This window comes from Equus caballus, chromosome 7 (genome assembly GCF_041296265.1).
Source record: "Equus caballus isolate H_3958 breed thoroughbred chromosome 7, TB-T2T, whole genome shotgun sequence".
Lineage (NCBI taxonomy): Eukaryota > Metazoa > Chordata > Mammalia > Perissodactyla > Equidae > Equus > Equus caballus.
Window position 1 is genome coordinate 77,576,893 of NC_091690.1, and position 26,660 is coordinate 77,603,552.

A 26,660-nucleotide genomic window follows, 5' to 3' on the forward strand; every position below is an offset into this window, starting at 1 on the left:
CCAGCACGTCTCAGTTTTCCATCCCAATATCTAAACACTATACGCCTCAGAAGAGATTTACCAACTTCCAGGTGCTTCCTGGATAACTTCATTTGCTTTCTCTTCACTGTCCCCACTAGGTAAATGACCTGGGCTGTGGGGCTCCTACCTCACAGGGGAGGGTCACCCTGGCCCCTGAAGTCTAGCCGATGAGAACTATACTCAGGTAGGATGGATCTGCTTGGGGCTTAGAATTTTAAACAGTCACTCCCGGATCTGCTTTGTCTTAATCCCATAGACAATGGGGTCCAGTGCGGGGGGAAAGAGCAAGTAGAGATTGGCAAGGATGACCTTGGCAGCAGAGGCTGTGTGTGGGCCAAAGTGCTGCATGGCTACAGAAAGAAATCCTGGTCCATAGAAGAAGAGGATGACACAGATATGAGCCGTGCAGGTGCTGCCTACTTTAGCACATGCCTCAGGTGAAAGGAAATGAATCATAGTCCTCACAATCTGCCCATAGGAGTAAGCAATAAAGGACACATCCCCTACACCAAGAAAGATTGCCACAGCAAAGGCATAGAGGTTATCCATGGTGGTGGCCCCACAGGCCAGTTTCACCACTGCCATATGCTCACAGTAGGTATAGGCAATCATGTGGGAGTCACAGTAGGGCAGCCGATGGGCCAGGCTTGGAAAGGAGATGGCCAACCCCACACCTCGCAGCACCACCAGGCCTCCAATCTTAGCAACAACAATGGGAGTAAGAATGATTCCATAACGCAGTGGGTTACAAATGGCCACAAAGCGGTCCAGGGCCATGGCCACCAGCACTCCTGACTCCATGGCAGAGAATGCATGGATGAAGAACATCTGGAAAAGAAAAGAGTGGGAGCTGTTGGCTGTGATGCCAAACCAGAAAATGGCCAGCATCTTGAGCAGAGTGGAGAGAACCAAGTCAACAAAGGAGAGCATGGCAAGAAAGAAAAACATAGGCTGGTGAAGGCTTTGTTCTGTCCAGATGAGAAAAAGCAGGACACTATTCCCAGTCACTGCCAGGAAGAACATGAAGCAAAAAGGAAGTGAAATCCAAATGTGGGCAGCACTCAGTCCTGGGATGCCAGTCAAAAAGAAAATATGTGGGAAGAGTTGTGAATTATTGGAAAGAATCGTGGTGATCATTTCATTTAGAAGAGTGAAGTGTCACTGCAAAGAAAGGGAGGCAAGTTACATTCAATGATGTGGAGGTTGGGAGCTCAGAATATATGGTCTCACTGACACACCATATCCGTCACATTTCCCCCATAGTTCTCAGAAAACAGTAAGAAATAATTTTCAGTTTAGTCAATATTTCTGCAAGATCTTCAAATACAGAAGACACCAGTCAGCTTGGTCCATGGGAAATGCACTGGGCAAGATCAGAAACCAGGTCCCAGAATTAGACATCCTACTATACCTGTGACCTAGAGCAATTCACATAACCAGATTTAAATAGATGCCCAGGAACTGCTGTTAAATAAAAATCCTTCACATCATGCTCATATACCCAAGTTCTAAATCCTGGTGCTTGATTTAATCATCATTGGCCTCACATGGTTCCCTAGTCTTATACCACTAACAGACATCTGAAACTGCCAAAAATCCTAAAATCTGGACAATCTCTTAATTTAGAGAGATTTTCCAAACTTCAGTAGACTACTCTAAACTTCGGTTGACTGCCAGGTTACAGAATAAATGGTCTGTGATGACTCAATATTGATCAGGTTCTTCCTTGGATTATTCAAAAGCATATCTTGTTTCTCTCCCAGATATCTCAATGGAGATCTGATTTCACTGCCTCCTGTATCTCCCTCTCCTTCAAGGTGGTGTTGTATAGGGGTAGACACAAAGTTCAGAGTTGTGATAACCTGGAGTAAACAGAAGTTCATGATAATAACATTCATTTGAAAGCCAAAGAATTCTATATCAGAGCCACATAACTGAGAACAGGAGAGAATATGGGCAAATATTCCCTCCAATTCCATTTTTCATGTAATCCCATGAAGTATACAAAATTATACAGATTCCCCAACATGTACTATACCCAAACTATCATTTTGTAGGCTAGAAAACTAAGGTCTAGAAAGAAGTAAATGGTCCAGGTCCCAGATCTATTTAGTGACAGAATCAGGCAAGAGCTCACATCACTGAGCCCTGTGCTAGGAAGCCATCACTCTGTCTCTGTGTTAGCAGTGACTGCTGCAGGGCCAAGGAAGAACATCCAGGGCCCTGTGGCCGACGGTGGGCAGGAGAGGAATCAAATAGCAGGGCAGATAAAGAATGATTTAGGGATTACTTGTCTCCCCAACACCCCGCAATGCCTATAGTACCACAATCATCTCATGTGAAAAAAACAAGGACACACAGAGACCTGGGCTTAGGGTCTGTAAGGGCTTTGGAGCATAAGAGAAGTGATATGCATTCCAGGTAGAAAAAAAGCACCTGGACTGATCTCACAGTTTCAACAGCAAGGAGAGACCTCTAAGCATGAGGAAAAGGAGCAGAAGTTGGCCCAGGAAGATAGTCCAAGAAAGAAGCACAGCTTTAAAATGACCTTCTTGGCCATTTTACTTTTCTGGCCAAGAGAAATGATGTAATTATTGCCTATATCTTCAACCACAGAGGCAAAGGAGACTACATAATGACAGCAAAAGGTATGAGGGCTTGGAGGATGGGAAATTTGAGTGCACCTATAGTTCTGGTGTCATGGAACAAACTCTGGATCAGAAGTCAATATCCTGATTCAAGGTAATATTTCCATATGTCAGCTGTGTGACTTTAAGCAAAGCATCTAACCATTTTCAAGCCTTTGTTTTCTCACATGTGAAATGAGTATATCCAAACTTACCTCACAGGATCTTTGTGAGAAACCAATGAGATATAATATGCAAAAGTTCTTTGTCAAATGCTGAAAATAATAATGTTATTATTTTCCATGAATTATAAGAAATAAATGATGCATTAGGAAGAATCTGATTAATGACAACAGAATCTTTAGATATTCAGAGACAATGCATTTGATTGGAAAAAAGATGATAGATTCATCCCATGGGTGGGTGTTGTGTAGTAGTAAACCTGGAGCAACCGAGTCAAAAATATTATATCCTCCCCTATATTGCTCCTTCTTCCCTCCCAATCACACATTTTTGCCCTCAGCACCCCCAGGGTATGGTGCTGTGTGGGAGGAGGGTGTCAAGAATGTGGCTCTGATCACCAGAGCATTTGCTTCAAATTATCCTTAAAGCTGCCTTTCCTTAAACCTCAGCCCACCTTGTGGAACACAACAATGTCTTCAGAACAATGTAAGAAATAATTACATCTGATACCCCAACTATCCCCTCAGGACCCTGCAAACAACCTTGTGACTCAACGAAAAGTCTGACCCAGTAAGTTCAGTTCCTCTCCCTCCACCAGGGAAGTAGGTAAAGGGAAGTAAATGGTCCTGGAACCAGAGGAATCTAGGACACAGATGCAGGCACCACAGTAAATGTTTCCCTGTGACTCACCCTGTGGGCTTCAAAGAGGAGAAGATTTACAAATAGCTTCTTGTTGAGTCAGGGATAGGAGGATGTTTGCCTGCTTTGGAAGAAGGAATTCTCACACATCTGATCCCTCCCTTGCTTGTATCTATATAACAAGAAAGGTCCAGATAGAACTGTGACAATGTACACAGTATTGGCAGTATTTCTGATTTTCCCCAGTGATATCAAGACTGCACATTTCCATCCAGACAGTCTATCAGATTATCCAGATCTGGAGAGGTCAGGAAAAAGTTAATTTGTGATGGAGCCTGTATGAACCTCTCTTCCTTGAGCCTACCTTTGGCCATTACTCACCAAAGAGCTGCACTTATTGGCCTACAGTGAGACAAGAAGTTAAGCTAACAATGAAGTCCCAAGAACAGGATATTTAATGGGCACCTTTTCAGGCATTGCCTGTACAGCTCCAAAGTGAAGCTCCCACCACTCAAACACCAATTAGTACTTCTGCCTTCTCTTCAAACAAAGGTCTAACAAGGTCTTTTCCTCTTATTGGAGCCTCAGGGAACAGCCCCAGAAGGGAATACTTTGAACAGCATACTTCAGGGTGCCTTGCCAAGAGGGGGCAAAGGCCCTGCAGCTGGAAGCAAGGAAAGGCTGCCTGTCACAGGAAATGGGACCACCTGGTTTGATGACCAAGCGAGATCTGATCTAGAGAGGGTAAGGAAGAAGGCAGAGTTATGGGAAGGGGCAACATCAGGACCAGCATACAATATTACCTAGATGACCTCCTGTGACATAGGTGGAACCATGAGAGGAAGAATGATTAATAGGTGGGAATGTTTATGAGAAGAAGGAACCTAGCCAGGAAATAAGGCTGGAGAAAATGGCAAATGTCTCCTGTGCTTGAACCCAAAATGTGAGATGCAAGGGTAGGCCAAGTCCTGTAGGTATTGCTATCCATATGTTATCTCACCTTAGTGAAATAACTCACAGCTTTGCCCCTTCTTAATCAAGTTCTCTACATTTGACTCTCATCTCAGCCACCAAAATCACTCCTAAAAATGGTGCCAAATTAATCTATGGGAAGATATTCAAGAACATAAAGGATCTGGATATTACATTGGATTGAGAGGTATCAGAGAAATTAGGTGTGTACAGCTTACACAGGAGAACACATGGTGTCATTCATGATTCTTCACGGATTCTTCAAATCCAGGAATAAACTCCCTGTGGGAAAAAATGATTTGTTTTATAAAGCCAAAGGAAAAACAGCAAACATACGCAAATTTATAGTTCAGAACCCAGCCAAACAGTGTGTCTTCAGAATGATAATCCCTTATCAAAAAGACAGAGGTCAACACAGGCTATATTGGAAAGGAATAGCACAAGGTTGATCGAGAATGGTTAGTACCCAGAATCAGGTCATCCATTTAAGAGAACCAGGTTCTAAGGGTGCTGACCCAGTTCCAGAGGGAAGAAGAAGACATAGGTGTCATTTCAGGTAGAGCCAAGATTAGGAATGCTAACACAAGGAACTCAGTTTTCTAAGAGAGAAGCTAAGCAGGGTAACAGTGAGCTTAAGATGATGCTAGGATATCTCTGAAACTGCAGGATACAGGTATTACGAGGTAGAAAACACCAGCCAAAACCCCAGTGGAGGAGGGAGGAGTAGGGAGGACAAGGAGCAAAAGCAATACAGAGGTCAGTCCATGAGGAATTGAGAGGCTGGACTGGTAACTGGAACAGGAACTTAGGCCCAGAAAATAAAGAAGAGTATTAGAAGTGGGACACTAGATTAGTGTGAATGTGGACTACCTGACTGAAACTCTCAAACTCTCACCTAAAGTCAGAAATTGTATAAAACATGAAGAGATTGGGACAAGTGTGAAGCTCCAAAAACCATCAAGAAGCTTTGGAACAATAATTTATATCAAACAAGTATTTCCTGAGTTTCTCTTAAGGTTGTCTAAAGAAATACAGATTTTTAAACAGGGTCAAGAGAAAGATGCACATCTTTGCTAAGGCAAAGCACCACCAAAGACAAAGCAGGGGTACATGTAAAGATCTGTGGGCACACTTTGGAGAGATGGAAACACCTTGGAGAGAGAGTATCTAATTATACCTGTGAGGATCAGAGGAGGTTTCACAAATGAGGCAACTTTAGAAAGTTGAAGAGTGGGAATAGAATATTCCAGAATGACTCATTAGCGTTAAAAAAAAAAACACCAAAACCCATAAAGTATGGAATTCTTGTTGAACAGCGAAGAGATCAATGTTGAGGAAGCAGAGGAAAGGGATGAGGTCTGAGTCGAAGGTTGAACCCAGACTGTGACCGGCCTTCAGTGCTCTGCAAACAGCACTAAATGTTAATAAGAGATCAAGGAAGACAACACAATGAATAAGCAAGTTGTTTAAGCAGGGCAGTGATATTAATAGATTAGTGCTTTAATAGATTTCTTTCATAGTATTCTGGGCATAGGAAGAAGGATATGATATTACAGCAGGTAAGACTTGGTGAAATCCTGGAAGAGAGCAGAGGCAATGGCGTAGAAAGGAAGAAACTGGACCAAGTCTTCACTAGCAAATTCTATCAAACATTTAAGAAAGAAACAATAACAATCTTATGCAAACTTCTAGAAAGTAGAAGAGGGAACGTTTCCCAACACATTTTAAGAGGTCAGTATTAACCTGATAACAAAAAAAGATAAAGACATTACAGGATAAGAAAATCCACCCAATATCACTCATGAACAGAGAGATAAAAATCTCTAACAAATGATTAGTAAATCAAATCCAACAATATATAAAAGGATAAAATATCATGAGGAGGCAGAGCTTACCCAAGAATGTAAGATAACATCATCCAAAAATTAATATAATTCATCAATTTAACAAAATTAAAGATAAAAAAATACATATCACCATCTCAATAGAGACAAGAATAAGAAAAAAGCATTGTGCAAAAATTAACGTTGATTCACAAAAATAATTCTTAAAAAATCTTTCAGTATACTGGAGATAATAGGGAACTTCTCAAACGTAATAAAGACCATCTACATAAAACCTATAGTCACATTACACGTAATGGTAAAAGACTGAAGACTTTCCCCCTTAAAATCAGGATTAGGCAAACATACTCACTCTCACCACTTTTACTCAGCATTGTACTTGAGGTCCTAACCACTGAAATAAGACAAAAAATAAAATGAGTCCAAAATTAGTCTGATACCAAAACCAGAAAAGGACAAAACAGAAAGGAAAAATTACAGGCCAATATTGCCAAGGAATGTAGATGCAAAAATCTTCAACAAAATATTAGCAAATTACATACAATAATACGTTAAAAGGATCATACACCATGATCAAGTGGGATTTATTTCAGGGATGAGTTCAACATCTACAGATCAATCAATGTGATACTCCACATTAACAAAATGAAGAATAAGAATTACTTGCTCATCTTAATAGATGCAGAAAAAGCATTTGACAAGATCCAACATCCATTTATGATAAAAATTCTTGATAAAACGGGTATAGAAGAAAAGTACCTCAACATAATAAAGGCCATATATGACAAACCCACGGCCAACATCATATTCAATGGTGAAAAACTGAAAGCCATTTCTCTGAGAACAAGGACAAGACAAGGATGCCCACTCTCTGCACTTTTATTCAACATGGTACTGGAATCTTTAGCCAGAGCAATTTGGCAAGAAAAAGAAATAAAAGGGATCCAAATTGGAAAGGAAGAAGTAAAAGGTCACTATTTGTGGATGATATGATTCTATATATAGAAAACTGTAAAGAATCCACAAAAAATACTATTAGAAATAATCAATGTATATATTAAAGTTGCAGGGTACAAAATCAACATACAAAAATCAGTTGCATTTCTATACCCTAACAAAGAAGTAGCAGAAAGAGAAGTTAAGAATACCATCCCATTTATAATCACTACAAAAAAAACAAAATACCTATGAGTAATTTAACCAAGGATGTGAAAGCCCTATACATTGAAAACTATAAGACTTTATTGAAAGAAATCGAGGAAGACATAAGGAAATGGAGAGATATTTTATGTTCATGGATTGGAGGAAAAAACATTGTTAAAATGTCCATATTACCTAAAGAAATCTACATATTCAGTGCAATCCCAATCAGAATCCCAATGACATTCTTCATGGAATTAGAATAGAGAATCCAAAAATTTATATAGAACAACAAAATACTCTGAATAACCAAAGCAACCCTGAGAAAAAAGAACAAAGCTGGAGGTACCACACTCCTGGTTTCAAAATATGCTACAAAGCTATAGTAATCACAACAGCATCGTACTGGCAGCAAAACAGACATACAGATCAATGGGAAAGAATCGAGAGCCCAGAAAAAAAACCATACATCAACAGACAGCTAACCTTCAACAAAGGAGCCAAGGACGTATAATAGAAAAAGAAAAGTCTCTTCAACAATGGTATTGAGAAAACTGGACAGCCACTTGCAAAAGAATGAAAGTAGACCATTATCTTACACTATACACAAATATTAACTCAAAATGGATTAAAGACTTGAATGTAAGACCTGAAACCATAAAACTCATAGAGGCAAAGATAGGCAGTACACTCTTTGACATCAGTCTTAGCAGTATGTTTTCAAATACCCTGTCTACTCAGGCAAGGGAAACAAAGGAAAAAATAAACAAATGGGACTACGCCAGCCTAAAAAGCTTCTGCAAAGCAAAGGAAACCATCAAAAAAATGAAAAGACAACCCACCAACTGGGAGAAAATATTTGCAAATCATATATCTGACAAGGGGTTAATTTCCAAAATGTCTAAAGAACTCATGCAACTCAACCACAAAAAAATGAATGCTCCAATCAAAAAATGGACAGAGGATATGAACAGACATTTTTCCAAAGAAAATATACAGCTAGCTAACAAGCACATGAAAGGATGTCCAACATCACTAATTGTTAGGGCAATGCAAATTAAAACTGCAGTGAAATATCACCTCACACCCATCAGAATGGCTATAATTAAGAAGAGATAAGTAACAGCCTTTGGAGAGGATGTGGAGAAAAGGGAACCCTCAGACACTGCCTGCGGGAATGCAAACTCATGCAGCCACTGTGGAGCCAGTATGGAGATTCCTCAAAAAATTAAGAATAGAACTACCATATGATCCAGCTATTGCACTACTGGGTATTTATCCAAAGAATATGAAATCAATAATTCAAAAAGATATATGTACCCCTGTGTTCATCGCTGCATTATTCACAATAGCCAAGATGTGGAAGCAATCCAGGTGCCCATCAACAAATGAATGCATAAAGAAGATGTGGTATGTGTATACAATGGAATACCACTCGGCCATAAAAAAAAGATAAAATACTGCCATTTGCGACAACATGGATGGACCTTGAGGGTATTACGCCAAGCAAAAATAGCCACGCAGCAAAAGAAAAATATCATATGATTTCACTCATATGTGGAAGATGAACACATAGATAAGGATAACAGATTAGTGGTTATCAGAGGGGAAGAGGGTCAGGGAGGGCAAAAGGGGTAAGAGGGCACTTATGTATGGTGACAGATAAAAACTAGTCTAGTTTGGTGGGGGTGAACACGATGCAGTCTATACAGAAACTGAGATATAATAATGTACACCTGAAATGTACACAATGTTATAAACCAATACAACCTCAATAAAACAATATTTAAAAAATAAGTAATCAAATCTTACAGATTGGGAAAAAAAGAGTAAAATGGTTATCACTTGCAGACAACATGACTATATGTAGAAAAGCCTAAGATCTGTACTAGTAAGTGAATTTAGTAGGGTCACAAGATACAAAGCAAATACAAAATTGATTTTTGGCATTTCTACATACTAGCCATGAAAACACTGGAAAATTAAATTTATAAAGTTATTGTATACATTGGCCTCAAAATATATAAAATAATTAGGGATAAATTTGATAAAATATATCTGAGTCCCTACAGTGAAAATTAGAAAGCACTGTTGAGAGAAATTAAAGAGTATTTAAATTAATAGACAGAAATGTGTTCATGTATTGGAAAACTCAATATTATTGAGCTGTATCCACAAATTGATCTATAAACTTGACTCAGTTCCCATCAAAATCCTGGCAGGCTTATTTGTTTGTAAAACTTGAAGAGCTAATTCTCAAGCTTATATGAAATACAAAGACCCAAAAGAACAAAAACAATCTTGGAAATGATTTGGAAATTATCAAAGTTGGAAGACTTTCATTATCTTATTTCAAGACATTATAAATCTACAATATCAAGACACTGCAATATTGGCATAAGTATAGACATATAGATCAATGAAACAGAAAAGAGAGCTCAGAATGCACACATATATGGTCAATTGATTCTTTTACTAAAGTGTCAACATAATGCAATGGGAAAAGGATAAACTTTTCAGTAAGGGGTACTGAAATAACTGCATATCACACAAAAACATAAAATTCAACCCTTACCTTACATCTACAAAACTTAACTTGAAATGGATCTTTGTTGGTTCACAAACTGACCCCCATACACGGATGGCAAGGAGAGACCAAAGAAAGAGGCAGGCTGCTCCAGATTAGTGAGTGGTACTTTTAATAAGCAAGGGAACGAACTTACAAGTCTTTTCTTGGGTGGCCACAAGATGAGTAGATCACTGGCCACAGCCCAATAGAATCTTAACAGTTTATATAGAGCCTCAACTGGGTTCAGTCACATATGAGCTAGCTATTGCACTAGATGGTGTCAACAACACATTGCTCTCTCAAGGTCTTCATCCTTGAAAACAGTTCCAGCTGTGGGAATGGTGGGTGGAACATACATTCCAAGGACAGGGAAGGGGGTGAGGAACCTCTGATCGTCAGGGTCTAGCTTATGAGTCATCCTCTCAGTGACCTCTTTCAACAATCTTAGACCTAATGTAGGAGCTAAACCCACAAATTTTCTAGAAAAAAGTAGAATAAAATCTTTCCAATCTTAGGATAGGAAAAGATTCTTCAATAGGACACAAAAAGTATGAACCATAAAATAAAAATTGAGGGGCCGGCCCTGTGGCCTAGTGGTTAAGTTTGAGTACTCGGCTTTGGTGGCCCAGGGTTTTGCTGGTTTGGATCCTGGGCGCAGACATGACACCCCTCATCAGGCCTTGCTGAGGTAGCGTCCCACATAGCACAACTAGAGGGACCTACTAGAATATACAACTACGTACTCAGGGGCTTTGGGGAGAAGAAGAAGAAGAAAAGAAAAAGATTGGCAACAGATATTAGCTCAGGTGCCAATCTTAAATAAAAAAATAACTTGTAAAAAAAATGTTTAAAAAATAAATAAAAATTGATACATTAGAGTTCACCAAAATTTTAAAATCTGCTTTTCAGAAGACCAAGCCAAAAACTGGGTGAAAATATTTGTACTGAACATGTCTGAGAAAGAACTTGAATCCAGATTATATAAATAACTTTTACAAAACAATAAGACAAACAACGCAATTTAAAACAGTAAAAATATTTGAACAGATACTTCTCAAAGGAAGATTTATGAATTTCCAACAGCCCAAAAGCATTGTGAAAAGACGTTGCATATCATTAGTCATCAAAGAAATGCAAATTAAACATGACTTAGAATAACAGACATATTAGAATGACTAAAATTAAAGACTGACAATACCAAGTGCTGATGAAGACACAGAGCAACTGGAACTCTCATATATTGCTGATGAGAATATAGAATGCTACAACCACTTTGAAAGACAATTTAGCAAAAGTTTTTAATAAAATTAAACATACAGTTACTATAGAACCCAGCAACTCCATGCCTCAATACTTACACAAGAGAAATAAAAGCTTTTAATTGAAAAATAATCTAGTTTATTAATCATTTCCTCTATGTTTAGTCATTTTTTATGTGCTTTTTAAGAAATTTTTGTCACCTCAGAGGTCATGAATATATTCTTCTGGAATCATCTCAAGGCTTTATTGTTTTTAACCTTTCACATTCATTCTTGAAATGAATTTTCTGTGTATGCTAGGGATCAAGATTCATTTTTCCCTGTGGACAGCCGATTGACATAGTACCTTTGCTAAAAGACTGTCCTTTCCCCCATTGGCTTGGTAGTTTTAACTTTGTCTTAAATTATGTATTCCTATATGTGTAGGTTTATCTTTCATCTCCCTCTTCTTTTTCATTAGTCTCTGTTTATTCTTTGGCCAATACCACACTGTCAGCTATTGTAGCCTTATAAAGTACTTTGCCAGCATAGCATAAATTCATCAATTTTGTTCTCCTCTTCAGGTATTTTTCTCAACAAATAAATGGGGAAATATCAGTTTGTAATATTAGGATAAATGCCGTATCAGAATATCCATGAAAATTCTTTCCTCTGGCTTTCCGATGTTATATATATCAATCCACTGGTGTCATAGGAACTCCTCATATTGCCGTATCATTTGGAGAAAGACATTATCCTTAGATTCAAATATTTCAATAAACAGAAGTACAGTAATAGTAACACCCAAGAGGAATCAGTCTATGATGACAAGTCTTTTCACCTTGCAAATAAAAACACCTGACCACAGCAGAGGCTCCAGAAGGAACAAGGGAGATGCTAGTTAGCATAAGAGTGTTTTCTCATTACTGTGCACAGATGACCTCAATATAGTTTATTAAGTAGACCTCTTTAACAGAGGATGAGTCACTAACATATAGAACCATTGTACTATTGTAGGATAGGTAACAAAGAAATAATCATCAGTGAGAAAGGAGTTAAGTCATCTCTGGCAGAGCAAGAATTATCTGTATTTCGCTTAAAAGTTTGTAACCTCCTGACTCTGTAGAAATGCATCCAAAGCTTGACCTTGCTTGAAGGGCAAATTATAATACCAGGTGTCTGAGAAAGTAGCATAAATCATGTATAAGAGTTTGGTAAGTATGTGAGACTGATGTCTTCTATCAATAATAAACATGGCACCAATCTAAAGTCCAACACTTGACTGAGGGACTTTAGTAAGTAGACTTGGAATGGTTACTCCCAGCAAAATTCAGTCGATGTTTTTCTTTGATAAACTTTGATGTGAATCCAGCACCAGCCTGCAGACCATAGCTTCAGATGTCAGTAGGGCTTTTTGAACCTGTGAATAAAATGGCTTGCAAAAATCTCATTAAATAGCATCAAATTCATTAATATCTTGCTGATGGGCAGGCTCTGGTACGAGGAAGTCTCATGAATCTATCCATTACTATTTCATAAGCAGAAAGTCCCAGTTTTCTATTGACTATAACTCTTGTGCTCATGAGCACTTGGATCAAGACACACGGCCATAAAACCTTAACCAGTTTAATTTCAAATTTTTGTTTTACACTATTGAGTCTGAGTGATATGGCGAAGGAAATGCCCTTTAATCTGCAGGGATTTAAAATTTTTCTTTATAAACGGATATGTAGGATGTGAATTCTATCACTCAGTGTATGAGTATCATAAATCTGGGAATAGAAGCTTCCTTGGAAAATAGTTTTCTGTTTCCATACTACTCATACAGGAAGGCAATAGGATAAGATTTTTTTTTATAAGGTCACTGTTGGCTGTAGTACCCTATCTCTAAAATTACTCCAAGACATTATTTTTTTTTAAAGATTTTATTTTTTCCTTTTTCTCCCCAAAGACCCCCAGTACATAGTTGTATATTCTTCGTTGTGGGTCCTTCTAGTTGTGGCATGTGGGACGCCTCCTCAGCATGGTTTGATGAGCAGTGCCATGTCTGCGCCCAGGATTCGAACCAACGAAACACTGGGCCGCCTGCAGCGGAGCGGGCGAACTTAACCACTCGGCCACGGGGCCAGCCCCTCCAAGACATTATTATACTCACCTTCTCTGCTGTGTGCTCTTAGCTTTCCTAACAGCCTGATCCTTTCTCTTTCAGGATTTGTGCCATGTGCTTAATCTTCACCATCCAGTCTGGATTTGTTATTCAAAATGACCTTAACATCTATATTTGTACAAGTTTTAGTATCTGATTTCCAGTCTCGCGAATCAACTTTGGGCCCCTCAAGGAACAAATACACAAGTCCACCCCTCTATAAGAGAAAGGAAGTGGAAACAAAATTAATATATAAATGCATCTCCAAAAAGATTTTAAATGATGATTTTTGTTTGATTTCCATTGGCAAAACCTGAGTCATGGATATCATCCGACAAAATAATATGGACTGAGAAGACACAAAGTTGTGCAAAGAACATTGGGCAGTATAAGCATTAAACACAAAAAAACAAAAAGAAAATTCAGGGCCCTGAAAATGTGACCACTGAAATTGAATTAATAAAAGATTGGATTGGTGGTTACCATAGGGGAAGTGGGGGGAGGGCAAAAGGGGTGATTGGGCTCACATGTGAGGGGATGGACTATAATTAGTTTTTTGGTGGTGAACACGATGTAATCTACACAGAATTCAAAATATATTACGATGTACATCTGAAAGCTGTATAATGTTATAGTCCAATGTTACTGCAATTTAAAAATTTTTTTAAAAAAAAGATCTTACCGGAAGTAGTTATTGTAATAAAAAAAGAGTTAATTAAAGTAGTTGGATTCAACACCAATATTTTTAGTGTATATTAATATACATAATGGCATATGGAGAGTGTGATATCATAACAGCAAAGAGAAAAAAAAGATTCCAATGTAATATTTATTGAAAATCTATTATCAGCCAGCAACCCTGAGAGATACTAGGAATGAAATAGGCACAGCTTCTGCTCTCACAGACTTAAAGTAGTGGGGAGAAGAGAAACATAATGGTGATTATAATTCCATCCAATAACTGATAAAAAGGGAAGTATATGGCACCACAGTAATACATAGGAAGGGCATCTAAACAAGATTTAGGAAGTCAGGGAAGCCTTCTCAGAAGAGGTGATACCTAGGCTGAGATGCAAAAGACTAATCCAAGTTACCCAGATGTACATAATAAGGGTTTTGTGGGGAAAGAAAAACATCTCTGAAGGCCCACAGGCAAGAGTTTAAACAACATATTTGAGGGACCAAGATCAAAAAAGAGAAATACTGAAAACTTCCCATTTGAGTTAAGAGCACAAAGTGTGATAGACATGTAGATGTACCACCCAGATCCCCCTTCAAGGAATGCCATTCTGTGAACTGGTAGGAGTGCAGACATCCTCTAGCTGTCACCTCTGAGGGACTCCCTTAGCTATAGAAAGCCCAAGGTCACTCCTTTCCCTGGGAAATTGCCATCCAGTGACAGTATGAAGTGAAGATATAATACCGAGCCATTTTGGTCTCATGTGGATCAAATTCTGATGGGCACTCTTCCCTCTAGAGCTCCAAGTTGGTTGACTGAGGCTTTGTCACACCTGTAGCACAGTTGACATCTCCTTTTTCTCAGTCTTTCTTCCCCCCGCTTTTTCACAGGTTTTGACCCTTAATAAACTTCTTGTACTCTGGACAGTCTCATTGTCTACTTCCAGGGAATCTGACCTGCAGTAATACTTCAGAGAATACCCTGAGTTCCCAACATAGTCTACTTGCATCCTTTGTATAGAAGCAACCTAATTTCCCCTTGGTAATTGGGAATAATCACTCCAGATAATAGATTAATCCCTTTTTTAATTTGGTTCTGGAATCTAAGGCAGCAAAATGGGTCCCATGGTATGTGTAGATATAGAGGGTCCAAATTAAAATTTTCCCCGTTCTAATCCTCTGATGATATTTGAAGCCTTTGTTTCTATTACCCAATATGCAAATTGAAATCCAGAATATGTACCTTTTCCAGTCAGGAACCATCAATACCTTCCTGGAGCCAACGAAATCCATTTTCAGGCTTCATGTCAGTCTGATAATGGCCCATAGTGGTCTTAAGTCTCTGGTAATCCCTGTTGAGAAACAGAACAGTTTTGAGCTTCAGAGGGAGTCAGTGGGTTAGACTGACTGACTTACTTATTGTCCATAATAGCATCACTAGACTAACCTCATGACCACGCATCTCAGGCACCCAAGAAGACTCTTCCGGGAAGTAGATTAGAGTATCCACTTGTTGATTCTAGTCCACTTCAGAATTCAGAAGAGGGTTTTTCTGATGAGCATCAATACGCCCCTCTTTAAAGTCTCCTTTTTCAGGCTCATAATGTTCCATAATCTTGCACACCATACCAAGATTCCTTTTATGATTCAGTCATCTAGGGTCCACTTCAGACCATATTACCAATTCATTGTTTGTGATCTAAAAACAAGTACAATTCCATCCCGTTATATTCTCATTATCATTTAATTCCTCTAACATCATGAAGAAACCCATTGAGTACATTTACCTTTCCTTTGGGCAAGTTAATTGGTGAAAACTGTCGCAGAGAACAGACTTCCCCAATGCAGACTGATATTCTATTAGGGAAGGTAATTTTAGATATTTATAGATTTTCTGAGGTACCTTGTGATTTCAGCTGTAGAGAATGAGCCTACCTGAAAAATGCTTGCCAATGTTCTTCCTTTGGAAATCTCTACCAATTTTCTCCATAGAATTTTTCACAGTATCTTGAACAACACATTGTTATTCTCATATCCTTCCTGGTTATGACATCACATTTTTTCAATATATAAATTTATTGTTACCAAAATTAAGAATGTAAATAATTACTGTTCAATCAGAACTGCTTACTTCCCTGACTATGCTCTTTTACAGTCAAGAAGCAAATGTCCCTAATGTTCCAATAAATCTGTGACTTTCTTTGCCTGTACCTTGACAACAATTTATGACTCAGTACATCTTAATTTAGAAAGCTGTACCTCACTTTGCATCATATTACAAAACCAAACCAACTTAACAGTCTATTTAACAAAATTGCTGAAATGTTAGATATCTTTGGTTGTGGCAAAAAATGAATTTCACACATTGATCAACATATGTGATATATTCTATCTCCATATGCTATTACTAACAGGGCTTTAATTTTTAATTTTCTGAAATTAGCTTTAAAAAACTTCCCTTGACCTCTTAGTTGCTTAAAAAGTACTGATAGAGATTCTATTGTTAAAAATTTCTAGCTACACAATAACGTTGAACAGAAAAGAGTAGAAAGTCACTGCATATCAACACCAGCATCATTCTGAAATTCCTCTAGACTGCTCCCAAACTCACTCTCATCAATATTCATTCATCTACTTGACAAATATTCATCAAACACCGGTTAAGTGTCAGGAACTAGTCTAGGTGCTGGGGATAGAGGAGTGAACAAAAATGAGAAAAAGTAGGCTCTTAGGCAGCTTACATTTTAGCATGAGAAAAAGAAAAGAAAAACAAATAAATGATTTTATAATATGGCGTGTTGTGATATGTGCCATGGAGATAAATAAAGCAGAGAATTATAAAGTCTGGGATTGCTACTTTAGATAGAATGATAGGAGAATGAATATCTCATTAAGGAGCATTTGATCTGAATGTAAATTCAACACCATTCTTTTATTCCAGTTTAATTAAAACTAAAAATACAAAGTCAAGAAAGACAAGAGTGGCAAGCGGTCCTAGAAAAAGGAACTGATCAGCGCAGAAAAATGCTGCAGAGGGTTCAGGTAAGATTAAGTTCTAAAATAGAATCAATATTTTTGGCAATTGAGGTCATTGGCAAGTGCAATTTCTATGTGATGTTGAAATGAAAATTAAATTGAAGTGAGATAAGAAGAATATAGGAGGTGAAGATGAGGAAATGACATAAAGAGGTTACTCGTAACGTTCATGAAGAAGGAATGAGACAGGGCAATCTCTGAAAAGGATATGGAATAAAGATACATTTTGAGACAGGGAGACTTCAAAATCTTCCTATAATGAAGGGCACTATTCATCAGACAAGGGTGAATTAATCCCTGAAGATCCTGGAGTGAAAAGCTGTCCATTTAGTGGGCTGCCCTAGGACTACATTTGAATGGACTCCCAGACATTACGTAGCTAACCCCTAAGAGCACTTGGGTTCTATTCCCACTGTAATGTGAAAAAGACCCTGGCAGATGCTTGGGATAGAGTAGGGAGGGCCTAGAGAGCAGCACACTAGGATCGGGCATCTCAGGGATCTGATTTGTACAAAAACTCCAGACTCCAGGAGCAGCAAGCAAGGACAGGAATCTGGTCCAAGCAACAAAAGACTGAACACAGGCAGCTGAAGCCAGGAAAGCAGAAGCAGCTACAGAAAGCATTGCAGCCTGAGATCCTCTTCAAGGCCCTCCTGAAGTAGTAAGTAAACCAGTCAATGACCTGCATCCTGAGAGATGAGTGGATGGATGTGTCTTGTATTCCTGTAATTGTCCTGATCTGAATTTGATTACATGCCTTATCTTTGACTTCCATAGTTGGCTTTCCTTGTTTGATTCTTCACCTTTAGTAGCTCCCTTCTATCAGGCTCTTCACTTTTTTAGGACCTAAGGTCAGTGATTAGGAAACAAAAGAGAAATGATGCTGAGTTCTAAGATTGTCAGTGAGTAAATGATAAACCAAGAGGTCTAGAATAATAAATTCTATATTGAAGATTCTCAGAAGAAAAACCAACTTCAAAAAAAAGATTATTACATCTGATAAAAAGAAAGAATATAACTATTTATTAAAAGACGTCATATTTAATGTAAATTCTACCTGAATTCAACCAAATTCAACCAAATAAACTGAAGATGTTTGCCATCATACGTATTTTACATTGATCATGAATTTCCAACCATTTCATTGAGATATGAAACAAAAATTAAGATATACTAATATTTGTATAAAGGTAAAATTGCATTGTTTGCAAGCAACTTTCTGCACTACCCAGAAAATAAAAAAAACTATCAATGGGAAAAATTCAAGAATTGACAATAGTTTAGCAAAATGAATGATACGCAAGACAAAAATAACAAAACAAATACAATTGTAATATATCAAATAATAAATTCACAATATTTACTTTACCAGTAACCATTAAATGATTGATGTAATACAGAAAAAACTCACAAAATGTTTAAAAGTGGCACAAGTTTATCAAAGTGGATGAATGCAAAAAATTTGGTGGGGGGCGGGGGGCTGTCAGGAATATTGTCCCTGAGCTAACATCTATTGCCAATCTTCCTCTTTTTTTTTTCTCCCGAAAGCCCCAGTACATAGTTTTATATCCTAGTCATAAGTCATTCTAGTTCTTCTATGTGGGAGGCCGCCATACCTTGGCTTGATGAGTGTTGTGTAGTTCAGCACCTGGGATCTAAACCGGCAAACTCTGGGTTGCCAAAGTGGAGCACGCGAACTTAACCACTCGGCCACAGGGCTGACCCCCTGAAAATTTTTTTTAAGGCTTAAGCAAAAGCAGAGAGAATCCACATCTGTGAATGAGAAGACTTGATAGTATAACGGTGTCAACTTTTTTTTCAAAATTAATCTACAAGTTTAACACAAGCCTAACAAAAACTGCTGTTTTAGAACTCAACATGGATATTCTAAGATTAATCTGGAAAATAAACACATGAAAAGGGCTTTAAAATTAAAGAAAACAAGTAATAAGAGAATATAGTTCTGTTGTGTATTAAAAATATTGTAAAGGTAGAACTTTTAATTGTTTGATATTGGCACAAAATTAACAGAAGAGAAAAATAGAAACAATTGGCTGCCCAGACAGAACTTATACATATAAAAATTTACTATGTGACAAAGGAGGCATAATGATCACCTGGCAAAAGATGTAGAAGTCATTGGTTAATTATTTGAAATCAATTTATTTACATGTCTCTCCTTAACAGCAAAATTAAGTTCATGTAAATAACTTGAGTCACAAAACCAAAAGGTCAGCCATTAAAAATTGTCATAGAAAAGTGAATTTTAGTAAAATTTTGAGTAAAGAATAATTTTCTGTAGTTGTTTCTTGGTTGGATATTAGAATGTTTTGAGAATTTGATGAAAGCTAAACAGATCGTCTCTCCAAAATAATGCAAATATAGACAAAATTTTTCCATATAAATTTAGGAAATTCATAGACTCGCATTCATAAGTTCTTGGTTAAAGAGTTCTATTTAAGCTTAAAAGACATAGAAAAAACATAAAAAGAAAATAGTGTAAATATGAAGGTAAAAGATACATATCTCCAAATATATATGTGTGTGTATATAGAAATACAAAAGCAGCATATAAAACCAAACAAAAATTGACAAAATGTTATAAAAACCATATGATAACATTAGTGGCCATTGAAAATAATGTTTATAAAGAGTTTCCCAATGAATTAGAAAATTTATATGTACTACGTGAAGAGAAAGCACAGGATGAAGAATTCTACTTACATGGAACTTCATCTGTATAAAGATATTGCAAAGAAAAATGCTGAAAATTAAATATTCTGAAATGTCAAAGATCATTATCTTTTGTTTTTGGGGTTTTGATTTATAGCTATTTTTCTTGACATTTTTTAGATTCTAAAAGTGCTGTTGTATTATTTTTCTTTCTTCATTTCATGAGTAATAAATATTTGTTATAATCTATAAATGGCATGGTCATGCATTCTTCACAGAGGTGTTGAGAGGTGGAGACTTTATCTTATACTTAATGCCAACAAATGAAGCAAAGGCAGAGATTTGAAAAGGAAAATTTGATACCTAAATATTTGACAAGGCAAGATATTATTCACAGGTAAAGGCAACAAAAAGATTTCTCAGATATGGAAAGATTACAAAAGCATAATTCCCATGTACACTTTTTGAAACAAATACTTAAAAATATTCTACAACAATCAAGAATGAACAAAATCAAGAATATAAGAATGAAGAGGACCAAGTATTAAAGGACCAAGAATGAGCCATAAAATTACTTAAACGAAAAGGTCTAAATGTATGCATTAAGTTCCTGCTGTATTTCCAAAATACTAAAGAAAAATCTGGAAGTGGTTGGAAGTTTGTCGTTAATTTTCCCTCCTTATATATTTTATTAATAAAATTGATGATTTTAAAATATAGCTTTAGGCATGTCTTTAACATTATTTTCATATTCAGAAGGGGGAACAAATGATATTCCCAAATGGTACTGACATTTTGGGTATGATTTGATGGAAAGAGTGGTGGAATTAAGCGCAGAAGATTAAAATTTTGCTGAAGTCTTTCTCACTTATTAGTGTTTTCAATATATGATTCTTATCTATACAAATCATTCACCCTCTGTATCCTCATATGTGAATAATAACATCTGTTTGGTGAAGATTAAATGAGATGGGTTTTGTCAGAACCCATTTGTCAACCACAGGAACTGTTTAAAAGAAAAGCCTGGTCAGGGTTCTCCTTGTGGCTACTTATTCTCTTCCAGAAAAATCCCCAAGAATGGAGACAACACCTCTACCTTATAACTTGACCTGAAATTTTGGGTTCTTCATAATGTATGCATCTTATGCTTTGAGTCCATACTCCCCACATATAAAAAAATCTACTCAGAATTTCAAGAAAACAAAGCCAGTAAATCTTCACTTTTTCACTAAACATCTTTATCTTAAAATCTATTTTGGCTCTTCTACTGTTCTTATCTGAACTTTTTCCAAGAGTCTCAAGTGGGTTGAGGATACATTATGTTAAAAAGGACTGAGATATCATGGGTGAATCTTACACCTCTACACAAATTTTAACCCTCAGCTCAGCTAACCACAGCCTATTCTTGTTTCCCCTTAATTCACAGGTAGATGCTGAGAAGAAGACATCACATGATATGGATACTGTCCTGGGTAATCAATAGCTCAGGGTTTCAAGAATGTGAGTTCATCCTGATGGGGCTCCCAGGCATTCATGAGTGGCAACGCTTGCTCTCCTTGCCCCTGGCTCTGCTCTACCTCTTAGCTCTTGGTACCAATCTCCTCATCTTTATCACCATCCAACATGAGCTTTCCCTGCACCAACCTGTGCATCTCTTCCTTGGTATCTTGGCTGTGGTGGACATTGGCCTGGCTACTACCTGGCCATTTTCTGATTTGATGCCAAAGCCATCAGCCTCCCTGCGTGTTTTGCTCAGATCTATGTCATCAACTCTTTTATGGGCATTTTCCTCTGCATGGCTGTGGATAGATATAGCCATTTGCTATCCCTTTCATTACTCCTCCATAGTCACCGAGGCTTTTTGTGATCAAAGCCACACTGTCCATGGTACTCAGGAATTGTCTGTTGACCATCCCAGTGCCTGTACTGGCTGCCCAGCAAGATTGTTGCTCTAAAAATGAGATTTACCACTGACTATGCTTGAACTTGGCAGTCACTAGTCAGGCTTGTGATGACATCACTAGTCTGGCTTGTGATGACCACTTGGCCTTGGCCTGGGTTATGTTTGGGAGTGACATGGGTCTGGTCTTTGCTTCCTATGCTTTATTTGCTCAGTGCTGAAGCTGAACTCTGCTGAAGCAAGATCTAAAGCCCTGAATACGTGCAGCTCCCATCTCATACTCATTCTCTTTTTCTACACAGCCCTTATATTAATATCTGTCAACCATCTGGCAGGAAGAAAGGTTCCCTTCACTACTTTTCTCCTTGATATGCTGCACAGTGTCATGCCCCAAGTCCTTAACCCCATGGTGTATGCACTTTGGACCCAGGAGCTGAGAGCGGGCTTCCAGAGGGTGCTTGATTTGGGTGGATACGTGGCCAGGAAGTGAGCCAGCTTTAAACGACAGAATTTTATAGTTGGTATTACAGAAAGAACACAGGCTTTGAAAGTACAACAGTCCTGGGTTAAAATTCCACATACACTAATTGCTAGGAACATCAATTCAAATCAATTTACCTATTTATATATTACATGCTATGTGCAAGGCACTGTTCTAAACATTTCACAAATATTAAGTCACTTAATTGCAATAACAACCCTATGAAGCAAGCACAATTGTTTTTATACATTTTGCAGATGAGGCGAGAAAGTTGAGAAACTGACTCAGTTTCTGGTTGCAGAGTGAAATTAGAACCCAAGATGTCAGGCTCCAGAGTCCCTGCTCTGAATCTTTTCTCTCTATTAAACCTCAGCACTAATTTTTAAAACTGTAATTAAGATGACATTAAAAAGAATGATATTTAACTAAGTGAAATTATATATCACTTAGCTGTTAATAAAAGAAAATTCCACTTAAAAGTTGGCAGTAATTTTTCTTTCTAATGGTAAATATAGTAGGTTTTAAATCATCTCGAAAGAGTCACTGTAGAGAACTCTCCTAAATAAGTGACGAATTCGACAGGAATTATTTTGTCACGTTATAAACTCTTTGCCAACTCGAGTTCATTTACATAAAACATTAAGAGGAATATTTCACTTTTTTTTTTAGGTTATATTGGCTTATAACATTGTGTACGTTTCAGGTGTACATTATTATACTTCAGTTTCTTTATAGACTGCATGACGTTCACCATCAAAAGTCTAGTTTTATCCTTCACCAGACATATGTATCCCTTTACCCCTTTTGACCTCCCCCTACCTCCTTCCCCTCTGGTAACCACTAATCTGTTCTCCTTATCCATATGTTTGTTTATCTTCCATGTATGAGTGAAATCATATAGTGTTTGCCTTCCTCTGTCTGGCTTATTTCTCTTAGCATAATAACCTCAAGGTGCATCCATGTTGTCACAAATGACACTCTTTTGTCTTTTTTATGGCTGAATAGTATTCCATTCCATTATATATATATATATATATACCACATCTTTTTTACCCCTTCATCTGGGGTTGCTCCATATCTTGGCTATTGTGAATAACTCTGCAATGAACATAGGGATGCACAAATCAATTTGAATTGTTGAATTCATGTTCTTTGGAAAAATACCCAATAGTGGGATAGCTGGATCATATGATATTTCTATTTTTAATATTTTGAGAAATCTCCATACTGTTTCCCATAGTGGCTGCACGAGTTTGCCCACGAGCAGTGTAGGAGGGTTCCCTTTTCTCCACATCCTCTCCAACAGTTGTTATTTCTTATCTTGTTAATTATAGCTATTCTGAAGGGTGTAAAGTGATATCTCATTTTAGTTTTGATTTGCATTTCCCTAACAATTAGCAATGTTGAACATCTTTTCATGTGCCTGTTGGCCATCTGTATATTTTCCTTGGAAAAATGTCTGTTCGTATCCTCTGCCCATTTTTTGATGGGGTTGTTTGTTTTTTTGTTGTTGAGTTGTGTGAGTTCTTTATGTATTTTGGAAATCAACCCCTTGTCAGATATATGATTTTCAAATATTTTCTCCCAGTTAGTGGGTTGTCTTTTCATTTTGTTGATGGTTTCCTTTGCCTTGCATAAGCTTTTTAGTCTGATGTAGTCCTATTTGTTTATTTTTTCTTTTGTTTCTCTTGCCTGAGTGGACATGGTATTCAAAAAGATACTGTTAAGACCGATGTCAAAGAGTGTATGGCTTATGTTTTCTTCTGGAAGTTTTATGGTTTCAGGTATTACATTCAAGTCTTTAATCCATTTTGAGTTAATTTTTGTGTATGCTGTAAGATAATGGTCTGCTTTCATTCTTTTGCACTTGGCTAGCTGTCCAGTTTTCACAACACCATTTATTGAAGAGACTTTCCTTTCTCTATTGTATGTTCTCGGCTTCTTTGTCAAATCTTAGCTGTCCATAGATGTATAGTCAGTCACTTTTTTTAACATTCAATGTTACATTGAGCTTCTATAATGAATTAAGAAAGTCCAACTGAAGTCCTAGGGTTCATTGGCAGTATAAAGGACCCCAAAGTCCTCTAAAGTGGAACTTTCCCCATAAGAGAAATAATATGTTTCAGGACAGGAAGAAGAGAAAGTAAGTAAAAAGAAATTATTTATTTCAACACTAGGGCATAGATCAGGGTGAAATAATGGTTCTAGGATGACACATGGATATGGCTGGAAGATTCTTTTGACCCAATCACATGGCATTATGGCAGATTTTGGGGCAAAAAGACCAACTTGTGCCAGTAAACTTGGAAGCCAAAGTGTGAGAACTGTAGGCCATTGAAACTCAAGGATTGAATCATCTTTCCTTTGACAGAATGACTTAGACAGCAAGGGCATTACTATATCTATCAACAGGCAGAATTGGACCACGTGCTTTCATCTGTTTTAAATAGTGATCCATATACCAAAAACAGAAGCATTGACAGCTGACAAACAGTAATGCACTAATGGATGGGTCAAATTGCCTGTTTCTCTTTCCACACAGTATTTGGACTAAGTCCCTGAGATCCTTTAACATTTCAGGAAGAAAAAATAAGTCTCAAAAGAAAGGTACTGAAATTTCTTCTAATCTGACCATCCAAGAGATTGGATTTCCACTTCTGCTAATGGCTCATAGGACAATTCAGACAAAGCCTTCCAGTGAGACTAAGTAGAAATGATAGACAAAACATCTTTAAATGGGTATAGAGAGATTGGAAAGTAACAAATTAGTAAAAATTACGTGGCTAAGACCTGAGTGTCACAGAAAACTTAGAGACTGCTTTTCAGCTCCAACAAGTAAAGAGAGTTTAGAAGTTGTCACTCCCATCCTTACATCAAGAAAAGGCTGGACAAACTAAAAATCAATCGCTTTTCTTGGACCTGTCAGAGAACTGAGGCCACGGGGCTAACTGCCATCCTGGAGGGAGAGAAATACCCTTCATCTAGGTGGGATATGACTCTAATATTTTCTTTTTTCCTGGAGATGAGCCCTCTCTCCAGAAAATGCTCTGAGTTTATTTCATAACATTAACTTTTCCCCTCCTCCTGCCAGAGCCAGTGGACCATCCTTGGATGTTTACTACAAGAATCTGCTGGGTTCCTGGATATAAAGCGTGGGCTCCCTAAGACTGCAGCCCCCAAGTGTTTCTCATTCTCAATCTAGACCACACTCATCCTCCAGCAATTTGTCAAAATTACCTTTGAAGTCTTCCTACCAGTTTGTGACTCCAGTAGCTTCTGCTCCAATTAGCCAGATTCTCTGGATTCACCTCCCTCTCCAAATTTTGGGGTATCAATTGCCCTGCAATGTCAATTCTCTAATGTGTCCAAGAAAAGTCATTGAATTTTCTTTTTTTCACCTTTTTTGGTTGTAAGGACAGGAGTGACATTTCAAAGTTCTTTACATGTCAGAAGTTCTAGTATTGGATTATAATTAAAGTACAAGATAAATATCCATGAGTCCATAATGATAAAATAAGTGATGCAATAAATAAATACATACGGGAGAATATACAAACCTCCCATGCAGAAAAATTCCAAATAATTTTATAGATACACCACCCTCAAGTAGGTAAGGCATAATTCTTGACTTCTTAAGTGCATAGTGTCTTCTTTCCAAATGCCTTCCTTGGCTGCAAGTAAGAAGGTAAAACAAAATATATATATATATATATATATATATATATATATATATATATATTTCAAATACCCAAATTACAGATTTTTTATATCCTCTTCCTCAGTATTCTCTGTAAATTAACCAAATGTTAAAAATTTCTTGAATCAAACTGACTTTCCAAAACTGCAGATTTCCCTGCAGACAGAGGACCTTTACACCTGGAGTTACCCTATGGCTGAGAGCCATAGAGACACATGCTCCAGAGATTAAAAGAGAGAAAGGGACTGAACTCTACTAGACCATTTTTTCCACATTAATCAGGAAGATTAAGACACTCATCCTACTCTGGAGAGTAAGTGAAGATTGAACAGAAGCCAGAAGTGTTATGACAATGACTGGCCAGCACATGACCCAAAACATCAAGAGGAGGAAAAGTGTGCCTCCATAATGTTAGTAAACAAACTATCAATTAGTATTGTGTTTAGCTGTGTATGAGAGACCCCAGATTATAGTAGTTAACCAAATTGGAGTTTATTTCATGCCACACACACACACACACAAAATCAGGCAGTTCAGTTTTTAAGGCAGCTCTTGTACCATCAAGGGACCAAGCTCTTTTTAGTTACTACTCTGTCACTCTAAACTACAGCTACTGTACTCCACATTCAACTCCATATTCCAGACAAGAAGAAGGAAGAAATTTAAAAGGGAGTCTCAACAGACTTTTGCATATATCTCATTGGTCAGAAATGAGTCTGAGGTTCATCTCTAGTTGCAAGGAAGACTAAAAAGTTAAGACTTTTAGCTTCCCAGTCTTTGTGATAGTGGAAAGTTATGCAAAGGTGGATTTGAATG

The 26,660-nt window shown here is 37.5% G+C and overlaps 1 protein-coding gene and 1 pseudogene across 1 annotated transcript; one reads left to right on the forward strand and one right to left on the reverse strand.

The window, feature by feature from the left end:
• Positions 1–243: 243 nt before the first annotated feature.
• Positions 244–1,158, reverse strand: OR52X1 (olfactory receptor family 52 subfamily X member 1). The gene has a single exon (NM_001391426.1). The coding sequence runs from the start codon at positions 1,156–1,158 to the stop codon at positions 244–246; it is 915 nt and encodes a 304-aa protein (NP_001378355.1).
• Positions 21,239–22,156, forward strand: OR56B49P (olfactory receptor family 56 subfamily B member 49, pseudogene; annotated as a pseudogene).

Coding starts and splice junctions, on each gene's coding strand:
- OR52X1 (NM_001391426.1), bottom strand. CDS start 1,158: ATGATCACCACGATTCTTTCCAATAATTCACAACTCTTCCCACATATT.